Here is a 13,781-nt window from a genome sequence, read left to right as displayed (position 1 = left end):
ATTTCTGTACCAAAAGCGGTACACTGTTTTTCATGAATTTTTTTTTTTTTTTATTGTAGACCTGTAACTTACAGAAATATGTCCGAATAGGGGTCTAGTAGATATCCTGAATATAATAAAGTTTGAAACACACAATCATGTAAAAAATAAAAATTAACTTTAATATTAAAATTAAATAAAAAACACAAAAAGCAGCTTAAACAAGAATGCATAAATAAATAAAAAATACTGAAAATGCAATAATTCGGTATACTGTATATTAATATATTTTTCTAAAACACCTCCCTAGTGTGGTAAATTTTAAAAAATGTAAAAAAAATTTTCTGTCACATACCTATAAACAAAACCAAATGAATATATTTTGTATTATTTTGTATTGGATTGGATACAGGACTTTGTATTGAATCCAATACAAAATATTTGAATTTCCCGCTACCACCCCTGTCGATGGACGTATGCTCTGACATCATCAGCAAACGCACAGGGACGTGTACACGAACACCGCGTGTTGTAATTCTTTCCAAACTTCCATGAAATTTATTTTAGATTGTAGATTATAATTCTTAGGCATAACTCACCGAAATATGTCCAAAATTTAATAAATGTAATAATAAACTTTAAAAAAAAATTTTATAAAACATTATAAAAAAAAACCTTTAAAAAAAAATAGTGTATATTGTAATGTAACTGTACAGTAGCTTATATAATATATATATAATACAATTATATATATATATTATATATAAAGATTTCTTTGTATTGGACTCAATACAGCTTTTTTGTATTGAGTTCAATAGAAAGTTATTTAAATTTCCCGCCCCGCCTCCCGCCCGCACCGATGCTTTCAGCGACGTCACCGGGAAACCCTCGAGATGGTCACTGCACATGTCGGGTGAAGACAGAAGACGTCTCCGGAGGAGCTGCGGGGACAAGGTAAGTTTTTTTTTTCAGTTGTAATCTGATTGTCATACAATGTTGTATGACAATCGGATTGCACTGTAACGCCTGTTTATATTTTTAACTACCCCGCGCCTGGTTCGGGGTAACCGTTAGTAGCAAGTTTTCTTACTCCGAAATTTCAGGTTTGATGGATCACCAAGCTTCACTGATGAAAGTGTATCCTCTCAAGCATTGGAGAGCTTTAATAAATCAAGCCCATTGGGTTGGTTTATTAACCCCCTAACCGCTAAGCCCGTAATTTCTCGCACTAAATATTTTTGCTCTTTTGGTTAAGCCCGTATTTTTTCGCCTACACTAAAATTCTTAAAAGTTTTTTTTTTTTTTTTACATGATTGTGTGTTTCAAACATTTTTTATATTCATGATATCTACTAGAACCCTATTCGGACATATTTCTGTAAGTTACAGGTCTACAATTTAAAAAAATTTCATGAAAACCTGTGACGCCTTTGGAACAGAAATCTAGAAATCAGTGTAACGCTCAGGTGGTTAAAGGGGTTTGGACTGTTTACTTAACAAACAGAATTACCTCTCTAGGATAATTCACTTAGTTTAGATGTGAAGCTTTGCAAACTTCAGCTATCCACTTGTGTATGTGCAAGAATAATTCAACCCTAGTTTTAATATCTTATTCCTAGTTATACTCTCCTCGTCTTTTCTCCATTGACTTTAAGTTATACAGAGATTATCAATGAAGTTAAAAAACCTCTCTGTATACTACAATAACCCAACACTTTCTTGTAGTGGCCTCTGAATGGACGCTGTCCTAATAGCTGTAAATGAAGCATTACATTGTTAAATGTGTTAGGTGTGTTAGGTTTAAAGATTGGATTAGGTTGATTAATTGATACATTAGCATTTTAATTGCTTAGGTTTTAGTTGTATAATGTTGGGCTACTTTTTTAGGTTAATAGGTTAATTTGCTTTCAGAATTGATTACATGGATTGATAGGTTGAGCAGCTATTTCATTCAACTATTGATATGTTAGTTAGTTTACTATTTCTATTTTATTAGTTAGTTTACTATTTTACTATTATTTGAATTTTTCTTTAATGTTGTCATCCTGTGACTTTTACAAAGTTCATAATACCTAATGATATTTTATATAATGGCATTGCATGCAGGGTTTATTTCAATATGTAGTAGAAGTTTAAAACAGTGGTCGCCAACCTTTTGGACGCCATAGACCACTAATTTCATGGACTCCTGACCGCACATGCACGGGGAGCCGTGTGTCACTCACAGGGGAAAAAAACTTCCCCCAAAGTGACGTCATGATGCCAAAACCCATCCAGAGACACAGCCCACCCACTACCCTGAGCTTGGGATAGATATGGGGGACATGGTCTGGCTGGCTCTGGCTGGTACACTCCCCCATGCACACCAGCCTGAACCGCAGACCACCAGTTGGCAACCGTTGGTTTAAAGGGCAACAACGTTGCACTGCTAAGACATCTAAATAAATTCTTCTGAATACTTATGGGGGGAACTGTGACTGGTGGCAATCATGTGGCCTGGCATCAGTCTTTCTATACAAATTTGTTTTTTCTTAGTTTGGGGACTGCATTCACTAAGTATGGTAACATCTATGTGCTAATGCAAACCTGTTGCACAAACATGCCTATATTTATGATTTCACCCTGTTTTGTTTTTCAACTTTTATTAAAGCAGGCACATTGAATATCATGCATATCCAATTTTATTGACAGAGAAATTCAGAAAGGAGATTAAGGCTACATCAGCCATTCTCAACCAAGGTTTCCCCCAGAGATTTCCAGGTGTTCCATAAACTGTACAACCAATTTGAAAATGCCTGCAGTATTTAGGTGCCAACACCCTTTTTTGCAGATCCAGTTGCATGTCTTTTATTATGCTTTTAGTGATATATAAAGGTGGTATTCTAGCCACCACTGTAAAGAGGACATTCCACTGGGCACCAATTTACAAGGTTTTTTTCTCCACTAAACCCATTTAAATCTAAAAAACGTGCACAGTTTAAACCAGAATCCAATATTATATGTACTGAAAGTATTGCAATAATATTTCAAGCTTAGCTATAAAAAAATAATATGTTATAAACATCCCAAAAATGTTTACCAGAATTATTTGTGTCCATTTGTCTGCTTATAGTAAAAAAATGTATTATTAATAAAACAACCTACTAAATAAAAGCTTGTTCATTTTTGTTCAAATAATTTTGATTTTCAAAGAATTTAAAGAGACTGTCAATTTTACCAACACAAACTAATACTGTAAAATTTCATCAGGTCACCAAAATTTCAACAATCCATGAATATTAAGAAGGAAATGACATCAGGTAATCTAAAGGATGTCAGACTCAATATTATTAGAATCAGTGTGCAATAATTACCTGTATTATTGAGTCCAAACAAGAGGGGGCAAGAGATAGCAAATGACAGGACCCAAACCACGGCAATCATGACAGTCACTCTTCGTTTGGAACTGTAGCGAGTATTGTAGAGCATTGGCATTGCTACTGCTGTATACCTGAAACAAGAAGGCGTTATGAACAGTCCATAAACAGATCTATTGCATACCAAGTAATCAAGTTTTATAGATGGGTGCTTCATTCTGAATATATAATATTCTGGTTTAAGTGGTGCAGTTAGACTTTTTATCAAATAAAAGTACCAACTAGGGATGAACAAAGTGATTTCAGTAAAATTTATATTGCTGCAATTTCAATAGGAAATTACTGTCTAATTTTGCTATATTTTCTGCTTAGAGAAATTGCATTAAAGATATCCTTGTAAAAACCTTTCCATGTTTTTTATCCAAAGTGTTTGCATCTTTTTTATTATTATTATTTCGTTTTATGCTTATTTTATGTTTTTTTCTTCTTTTTCACAGAAAGTGATTACAATAGTAAAAGGTGCAGTAAAAATGCAGTCACATTAGGTTTTTAAGTTCCTTCTTTTTTTTCTTTCTGTTTAAAAAGTCTTCACATAAAGATGAAATGCACAAAGAAATTGCATCATTTTGCACTTATGACCATTTTTTAACAAACTAGTCTGTAATGTAAAGTGCATTTCAACACATTTTAATGTGCATCTCCTGCCTGATGAGTTTTTGTAAGAATTAGACATTATTCAAAGCCTATTGCACCCAACACTCTACCTAATTATTCCCTTCCTATTGTCTCCAAAGCATTTTGGCATAGGAAAAATCCTATGATATCCCTAATGCCAACTTTGAACTTAGGCTTCAGAAACCATATACGTCACTTAACACAAACAAATGTACTGGAATAAATAGGAAAATGTATCGCAAATTATATCCCAAACGGTTTCCTTATACATGACTTTGCTTATCACCCACTGCCAGCCTGACCATGAGACAAATTAAATCCACCTATACATGCCAGATGATTGTGGCCCAAGATAAGTGTTCGTGCTCTTCCTCAGTGAGAATCTGACATGTGAACAGTGGTCACCCAACGTTGCTTATCACTTCGTCACAATGGATCCATGGACAACGATCAGGAATGACTTTTAAGCAAGTCAATCTGAGATGGTGGATTAATGAACATCTAAATCAAGAACGACCATTGTGCTTTCGTATGAAGGAGAGAATAGTGGGCTGCCACTCACTGGTCATACTCCTCCCCTCTCCATAGAACAAAGAGACTCTCTGTGTATTGCACACATTCGTTCACAAATCACTGGAAATGATTTTGAAGGATCATTTCCAGTGATAGTATGATATAATGTCTATCTGTGTTTTAAGTCTTCTGCTTCAGGTGACATATTTGTCATACAGAAAGGAAATGGTTGGCAACCCTAACTACTTCTCTTGTCTGGCACTGCTACCCATGTTTCTTACTGCCTATACCTGTCATTCTGAGATGCTTAGGGTTCTATCCAGTTCATATTTTCATTGCAAACTGGGTTTAGATCTGGTATACAAAGCGGACCTGGAAGTTGTTTCTCCCACCTTGGGTGCTAGTGGTAGGAGTTTTGGCAAACCACTAATGTATTGGCTGTATAGTGTGCCTCCTTGGTTCCCTAATGGCACTGCACACTCTCATTGCAAAGATCACTGGAAGTGCAGAAGAAATTGGTACCCAACTGCACTAGAGCTTTGCCAGAAGAACCACATAAATAAAGCAATACAACATTCCCCTGTAACTAATTTTTAAGGCCCCCCCTTCTTACTTCTGAATAAATTCCAATGGTTAAACAATCATACAGATTTCTAAAGACAAATTACATAGAATACTTCAAATTCACATTTTTCATTGTACAGTTTTCCTTTATATTGACAATGTGGTCTTTTCTCTTTTTTTGCTGCATGCAAGCTAAACACAGTCAGCAATTTATTATTTTAGAACAGAATAACAATGACAGCATCATATGATTCCTGTTACAAAAGATTTGTTATGTATAAGCAAATACTAAAAAGCTTAGAACTGAAGGAAAGCTATACTTAGAGAAAAAGTCTGCACGTGCTGACCTACTCATAAAACTCATTGTTATCCTATTGTCATGCCAGTCCAGTTGTTTTAATATTTTTGGTTTCCACTGATGCTAAACAAGCATGCAGATAAGAGAAATTGGAACTACTAATCTGCTAATTTGTTCTGGTGATTCAGAAGATAGTGAATCTACAAATTCAGTAAAACATTCAGACAGCTACTGTAGGAGAAACAACACCTACCTTAGCAAAGGAACCTATTTATAAAGTTAACAGGTTGCTTGCCAGAAAAAATGGTGCTATTTACTCACAAATAACCCTTTCCTCCAATTTGCTTATTTCATATAAGTAGTGTTCAAAGTAAATGACTGCCAATTTTTAGTATTATGGTATTTTTTTTAAAAAGTTCACCTACAATTACTAATGAAACATGATGATCGACTTTAATATTAAAGTGGCAATCAGCCTGATTTCTACTTTAATGCTCAATGTCTAGTCTTTATATGCACGCGCATGTACACATTTTGAATATTTCAGTAGTATTATAATGTTTCTAGTGACAGTGACCTCCATGGGAGAAATGTTGAATGGATTATTTTCTTGCAGTTGTTAAAGATCAAATTAATATTCTACCAGTTTTTAAAGACTACATGGGAGATTTGACATCTTGCACATTGTTACATGTTCTTCCATTCATGACTTCATGCAGGATAAAGCAGGATTCAATATTTAACTTTCTAACAATAATGAGGAAAAATGCAAGTACAATGTTAAATATGTGACATTTCCAGGGTATTAGAAGTTCCACCAGGGAAATCATATCTAAGACTCGGCTAGCAGAAAATCAATGCTCTGTGCAAGCTTTAATTCACACAGCTGTGTGGTGTTGTAAACACTTTTTTTCCTAACAAGAGCAAATTTTTCTTATATATGCTAAGAAACAACAGTTAGATTTATGGAAACTCTGCATTTAAATACATTAAAGACAAAATATTTTTTAGGGATCAGAACTTGTTGAGGTGGTTTGCTGGATTGGGAAACCTAAACAGAACAGTCATACTTCAACAGCACTAAACACAGATTTATCTTACAAGCCAAGGAAAATGCCCGAGGGATATAGTGCCAGGGTGTCAGACATAGCAAGGTTAGGTAAAAGTCAAGGGTCATGCCAGGCAGCCAGATGCATTGAAAAAACATGTCCATTGCACAACATCTTATTTGATGTCCTGATTATTGTATGATAACCGAAGGGAAATGGGTCTTTCGATCTTTAGTATTGTATCAGTGGCCGCCTCTTGGAAATATGTCAAATATAAAAGGTAAAGAAAGACAGGGGTTTGAGGGTAAGGGTATTTATAAATTATGTATTATTAGAAATAATTCATAAATAATTAAATCACAATCACATAAAATATCACCAGTCCTGTTGTATCATCACAGGATTGGAATTTTTGGCTGCCTCTACACTCGTCCACACTGCTCCAGCAGTTTAATTTGAGGAGAACGAACATTCCATCTATCTCTGATTGGGACAATAAAAAACTTGAAAGATCTGCATACCTTCATCCAAACTAAGAGGAAATCTGAACCCTAACCTTGGATTAACATACTATAGCCACCAAACCTAAATCTTTGGTATCTAATAACGTCTCAAACCTAAGATCTGCAAGATCACACAGACCTATGTAAAACAAACTTATTGATTGCCTTTCTCAAATTCTATATCTTCCAAACACTACAATTCTTTACAATCAAACTGTACCAGTCCACAAATCATACCCTTGAAGAAGCCAATCTTGGCGAAATCAAATCAGACTGACACGCTAAATTTTTATACTTCGCTAGGATAATTTTTGTCTAACACCAATATTCCAATTCTGTGATAATACAACAGGACTGGTGATATTATATGTGATTGTAATTTAATTAAGTATGAATTATTTCTAATAATACATAATGTATAAATACCCTTGGCCTCAAACCCCTGTCTTTCTTTACCTCCTATATTTGTCCTGATTATCGGCTTGATCTTAAACTACAAGTGTAATTAAGGTTCCATACTAGCGGATCTATAAACTAGAAGTTAGAACAGGGAATAAAAGGACTACAGAGATGAAATTGTATGTTATACAAGAGGCAGAGAAAAGGAAAAGTCAATTATATAGGATAAGCAAAACACCACAGCAGGAAAGTGGTCTCAAGAGTCTGGTGGTGACCACTGAAAGGTATTTCAGACAAGATCTGAGCACCCATCATAAGCTTGCCTTCATTTAGTTCAAGGGTATGCAATCCTTGTGCTCCTTTTGCAAAGTTAAAAATAAAATCGGTTCATCAGTAAAAAATTAACAGATACTGAACCCACAGCCAGCTGCCTACTTCACAAATGGACAACCAACCTGTGAGTGATTGCTGGAGGGTCAGCCAGAGAAGGGTAAAAGGCAAGTCACTTACATATCATAATATTTTAAAATCAATAGCTTCTGAAAGAACATAATCTGTTTACTGAACACTTTCATCCACTTTGCAGTTAATGGAAGGTTAGCTATGAGGTCCAGGAACTAATGTCCTCTAAAATGTTATGTTCACCACTTTTGTTCTATCATACTATATTCATCATTCTGACAGCTGAGTCTAGGAATAAAAGAACATTCTATATCATCATAGGCTATGAGTATTATGTGCTGAAATGGGCATCCATAACCGTAAGAAAATGAAAAGCAATCAATATAATTAAAATTAGTACACGGACACCATAGAAGTAACAAAAAAAGATCTAAAGATTATAAAAATACATAGAGGATTATTTACTAATAGAGTTTGGTTTGCTCAATTTGCAAAGTCAATTATATTTCTGCAAGGCATAATTCGGTTAGCTTGGTGAATGTGGTAAAATTCACTTTGCAAAGAATACCGAGCTACATGCAGAAGAGCTGTATGTCATTAACTATTGTGCATGAAATATTGATAATTGATTGATAAATCTTGATAATTCCCTTTGCTGAGTAAACAGCCTATATTTCTTAAGTAAATCAATCTCATCAATTCACAAATGGAATACTTTGAACAAACAATATATAGAATGCTTTGTGAATATAAAATAACACTTTTTGTTGATTGTGGATTAACACAAGTAACACATTTGTTTTGATTGTGGATTGGGGTTGGACTTTGGCATATATAGCTTAACAAGAGTCTAAATATTTCCTAAAAAACTTGCATAGATATTTTGATTATATAAGGACAGGAGGTTAAGAAAAATTGAAACTTTTTTTAGATCATGATGATAGTAAGCTATGTGTAATGTGCCTGGGCACACAAACCACTACCGACTCCAGATATCCTTGAATAAGGTTTATTCAGAATGGTACAGCACAGCAAGGGTTAAGTCCAATCAAGCAAGGTACAGAAGGATAAGGCAAAAGCAGGTCAGTAACAATCCGAGGTCAGGGCAGGCAGAAACCCCAACCGCCAAGACTCCCAATACTCACTACCTGACTATACCCAAAAATTGGGGTGGCTGGACGGGAATATTTTCCTTTCTAAAAGAGGGCCCACTTCCGTTCCACCCCTTTTAAGCCCCTTCTGTAGTAAATCACCTCCTACCTCCCAATCCACGCTAGCCTAGCCTCCTCCCCCCAGCTAGCAAAATCTATTAACCCTTATCAAACCTGGTCTAAGCCTCCCATCCTGTCATGCAGGCCCTGCGCTTAATGCTTACAGCTACAGGCCTCTCCCATTTGCTTTTTTTGCCTTATGCAAATTGAAATATTCATCAATGTAACCAAATGCATGTCAAGGTTGCATAGTCATAATATTACAGACACCTATATCATTATGTACCAATTGAAAATCTGCATATTGAAGAAATCAATGTTCACTTTAGATACAGAGAAAGATAAAAAGCATAAAAAAGTATGGTCCAATTTGCTCCTAAAGGGTAAAAAACATTCTTCATAATCAGGTACTTAGGTATTCGTAAATTCAAAATCCTCTAGTGTAATTACTTGTCAATTCTGTTGCAAAGAATGCATTCAGGGAAATGTGAAAAATAGAATTTTTGCTAGCACAGTAGTAGAACTTCATTAATTCACTTCACTAATCTAAGTGAGTTATCTTTTAGGAAGTAATCATTCACTTTTAAAAAGTTGTTAGCAAATTTTCCTAATAGACTCCTAATAAATAATAGGGTACATAATACTGATTATTAATTATAGTTGAATTTTTTTTTTTTACCAGCCTTTAAAACATCAAGCTTTCCAGGTAATTAATAATGAAAACGTATTAGGATTAGCATGTTGCAATCATTAAAAGCCAGATTGTATGACTAAATAAAGCCCAAGAAATATATTACCTTTTCATTACTTTACTTATTCTGAAAGATTAAGTTATATAAAACAGATTAGGGAGCCAGTTTATTGCTAAACTTTATTACATTGGCTAACTGAAAGAAGACTATAAGAAATGATTTGCACCAACAAATATATTTGTGAGTTGCACATGATTTTATTTATTAGGAATATTATTATCAATCTACAGTCTAAACACATCAGCCAGCTTCTACCATATTACTAATGTCATCAACAATATTTCCATTTTCATAAAAATGTATTTACTGTACAGCTTTGAAACACTTTATATTTACTAGAAAAATCCATAATGTTTTTCTCCATTTTATTCTTAGGGGAAAGTTTTTGTTGAACAAAGAAAAATCAATGCTTAAAGAGAACTAAACTCACCTTTTTTCATTGGTGCTGGCACTAACATCTTCATCTGGTACTCTTTCAGGTTTGGGCCTTCAGCCTTTTTGAGTGGCCAGGCCAAAATGATGTAATGCTGGAATCCATTCATTCCCTGAACTTGCTGGTATAGAGGGATTGTACACTGGGATGCGCATGAATATATGACTGTACACAGAGATGAGGGAATGTGTGAAAATGCTAAGCATGCGTAGCACAGCTTTGGTTGCCAAGCATTCTTGGCTTGCCTTGCATGTTAACCCCTGGCTTCCCTTGCACTTGCCTAGGATGGATGAGCTCCCGCATGCCTATGTCACCTTGGCATGGCCAATCAAGATGGGTGAAGACTGATGCTGGTCAGAATAAGAAAGAAAGATGGCGCCTTCATACGTGTTGGAGAGTTTAGTACCCCTTTAAACTCACCTGCCATGATTGCTGCCGAGGCCACAAAGCTGCATCTAAACTATTTCAATAAATCCCATACATGCATAGCACCATCAGCACTTAAATACTTAAAGTGGAACTTGCAGAAAAAAATTACCTTACCTTTTCTTGTTGAAAGCATTTGATCTGTGTGCTTACTGCACCCAGCAAATGCTATAATATCTTGGTTTCTATTCTCTTTCAGGGGTTCCCTGATATGCCCCATACCTCCATCTTCTTTCCTCCAGGTTCTTGATGATGTTGCCTGATCTTACACTGCACATGAGTGAGATCGGGTGATGTATCATTCTCCAAATGTAAATAAACAAGCACCGATCTCACTCTGCACATGTATGAGGTCAGGCACTTGTTTTTATACATTTAAGGAAAGCCCCTTATGATGCAGTGCCTGATCTTGGCCGGGCACAGAAGGTGCAGCTTGCAGCCCCCTGGGGTATATTACGTATGTATCCCAGTATTTACTGCCATGACGTTAAAGACAGAAGGTGAGGAAAATTTTTAAAAAAGGGAAAAATTAAAAAAAACAAAACTTTTTTTTCCCAATATTTAAAACGGAAAGCAACCTTTTTACAAAACTGAATAGAAAGAAGCTCATACAGTACAGTATCCCTTGGCAAGTAAAACTGCTCTCTTGGGTATATTTTATGTGTATATGCATCCGTTTGCCTAGGGTTAATGTTAATGTAAAACAAATGCAAAATCCAGCATGAAGCACAAATCTCTTTTTTATTATCCCCATCAAGTGAGTACAGCAGTGGGATAAGGGGATTGTGCTGTCAGAGTTTCCTTGCAATACAAGAAACTGTTGATTATTTAAACCTGCCAGAATCTAAGCAATACTAAAACATGATATTCTGGTGCTTTGACCTTTGCATCTCCTTAAATTAGTGTGTATTCTCCTAGAATCCTTCAGTTATGCACAACCATAAAGACCACTTCTCATAAAGAGTTTCAGAATGTAATACACAAAACGTACAATGGTCCAAACATGAAAAAGTAAGGATTTGAAAGGTATTGATTTTAATAGTTTAACAGATGAAAATGTACTATTAAAACATAGACATTTTGAATTATGACTTATTCTTGGGAATTAAGTTTTCAGCAATTTGGTAATTGTCAGTAGTAAATGTTGGATTTTACATGACATGCACATTGCAGAAAGTTACACCTGTCCAAAAGAACTTTAATTTCTCCCCATGTCCCTTACCTGTCAATGCTGATGGCACACAGATTAAGGATACTTGCTGTACACATCATAACATCAAGGGTGACAAAGATATCACAGTGGATTCGACTGAATCTCCATTCACCAACCACCTAGGAAGTAGAAAGAGACGGCAGAAAAGAAAATCAATAGTGTAGATGTGTATCTCATAAAAGAAAATTAACTTGCCAAGAGGCTGAAAGATCAGAAAACCTGTAAGAGGTTTTTATGGTATATTTATACTGCTAACAGATATATGCGAAGATACCAGAAGAGATTGTTTGCTATAAAAGAATCTTTATGTGACACAATATGTGTTTTGTAACAGACATTGGGGTTAAGTATCTGGATATAATGAACATAGAAATTTCAGGATATTTTTTTATCAGCTTAAAAAAAAATTCTGCAAGAAAAATGGAATGAATCGTTTGATTATAACTGCACCAACATTTTTTTTTCACACTAACAAAAATTGTGAATGTTAAATTAGAGCATTTAGAATTTAGAAAAAAAGTCATCAAGATTCTTATATCTCCTGGACACTCTACTGTTACAGTTTATATTTGTTTCTTTAAATACACCACCAGAAATCCAGTGAGTTCTTAATGTTTTGTAAAGAGCTAACTATGATGGCTATGTGCTCTTGGAAGCACTCCTATATCCGCTTGGGTATTTTCATAACATATGTGGGAAGTGTTTCATAGTCCAGCAATGAAGCATTTGGATCTGACAACACTGCTTGGGAGTTCAGGGATGATGCAACATTCAGTTCTGGATTTCTGCCAGTATGAACTGGTGTCTTTATATATAAATATATATATATATATATATATATATATATATATATATATATATGTATTTAAAGGTACAAAACACAAGGAAATGAAATGTAATGGGTATATTTTTTATATTTATTTTGGCTAGACATACACTTTAAATTCTCCTTGTTCAAATAACCAAGTCCATGTTTATACAACTTCCATTTATAGAAAGTTCCAGTCTTACTGTCATATTATAGGTGTATTTACAAAAGAAATAATTGGTAGATCAATCACACTGTGCATTTAAGAGCTAAAGAGTGTTAGATTTCCTGAGGTAATACTCCATTCCCAAAAAAAATGTTTACAGAGTTACCTAAATACAAAATGGAATAACACGAAGAATGCAAACATGGGAGAACCAAAAAACTTCATGCAGATAGTGTCCTGGTCAAGGTTTGAACCTATGATCCTGGAGCAGCAACTGAAGTGAAACTCAAATTACATTTTTGTTTTTGAAAGAATGGTTAGAAAAGTTCTTACAATTACAGTGCAATACTGATTATATGAAAATTCAAATGAGATTTCAACAGTATGTATAAAACTGGACGATGAGTCTTAAATTACCAACTTCTTTGTGAAAGTAAAAGAAGTTTCATAAAAAGCTATTTACACCAACAAGAAATATATTTGTAATTAATATTTTCCCTATTATATTTAATTCTTTAAGACAAAAGGGGAACACTTCTAACACTTGGAATAATAATTATATATTTTCTATACATTAAAATCTTCCTATATGCTACGTTATGTTTTTTCTCATATAATACAGGTTCGCTTGCTATAATACATTGTATTAAAAAAATGTTATGAGTACAAATTTTTGTTCTCTGGGTCCTTGAAATATCTTGTTGTTGCTTCTTGGTGAGGCATTTTGGGACTCTGAAGGACAGTCAAATAATGAGTTGTTCCAAGAACACCAGAATTAGCGTCTTCTATGAATCCTTGTAATATAATTATTGTATAAAAATTAATATTGTGCTGTTTGTGCAGCTTCTTAAGTGAATAACTAATGAATCAGATATGTTTGGGAGTTTTTACATGACACAACCACAAATTTAGCCTTATTAAGCCTCCAATATTTCTACTCTTTTACTTGTAACTTTCTCATTTTTAAAAAACTTATCACTGTGATCAGAGGTTTTTGTGTTCCCCATCAGGTTCCTTTTCAATGGCCTATTAGAA

At 34.6% G+C, this 13,781-nt stretch overlaps 1 protein-coding gene across 2 annotated transcripts in view; it reads right to left on the bottom strand.

The window, feature by feature from the left end:
* Positions 1 to 13,781, bottom strand: part of DRD2 (dopamine receptor D2) — a 168,273-nt gene that overhangs the window by 26,341 nt on the left and 128,151 nt on the right. For both annotated transcript variants that reach the window (XM_072426247.1, XM_072426248.1), the window contains exons 3-4: positions 11,782 to 11,891; positions 3,332 to 3,468 (exon numbers count right to left, since the gene is read on the bottom strand). In XM_072426247.1, the coding sequence (XP_072282348.1) occupies positions 3,332 to 3,468; positions 11,782 to 11,891 (247 nt within the window). The remainder of the gene's footprint in view (positions 1 to 3,331; positions 3,469 to 11,781; positions 11,892 to 13,781) is intronic.

Source organism: Pyxicephalus adspersus, chromosome 11 (assembly GCF_032062135.1).
Source record: "Pyxicephalus adspersus chromosome 11, UCB_Pads_2.0, whole genome shotgun sequence".
Taxonomy (NCBI): domain Eukaryota; kingdom Metazoa; phylum Chordata; class Amphibia; order Anura; family Pyxicephalidae; genus Pyxicephalus; species Pyxicephalus adspersus.
This window is presented reverse-complemented; position numbering and strand designations above follow the sequence as displayed.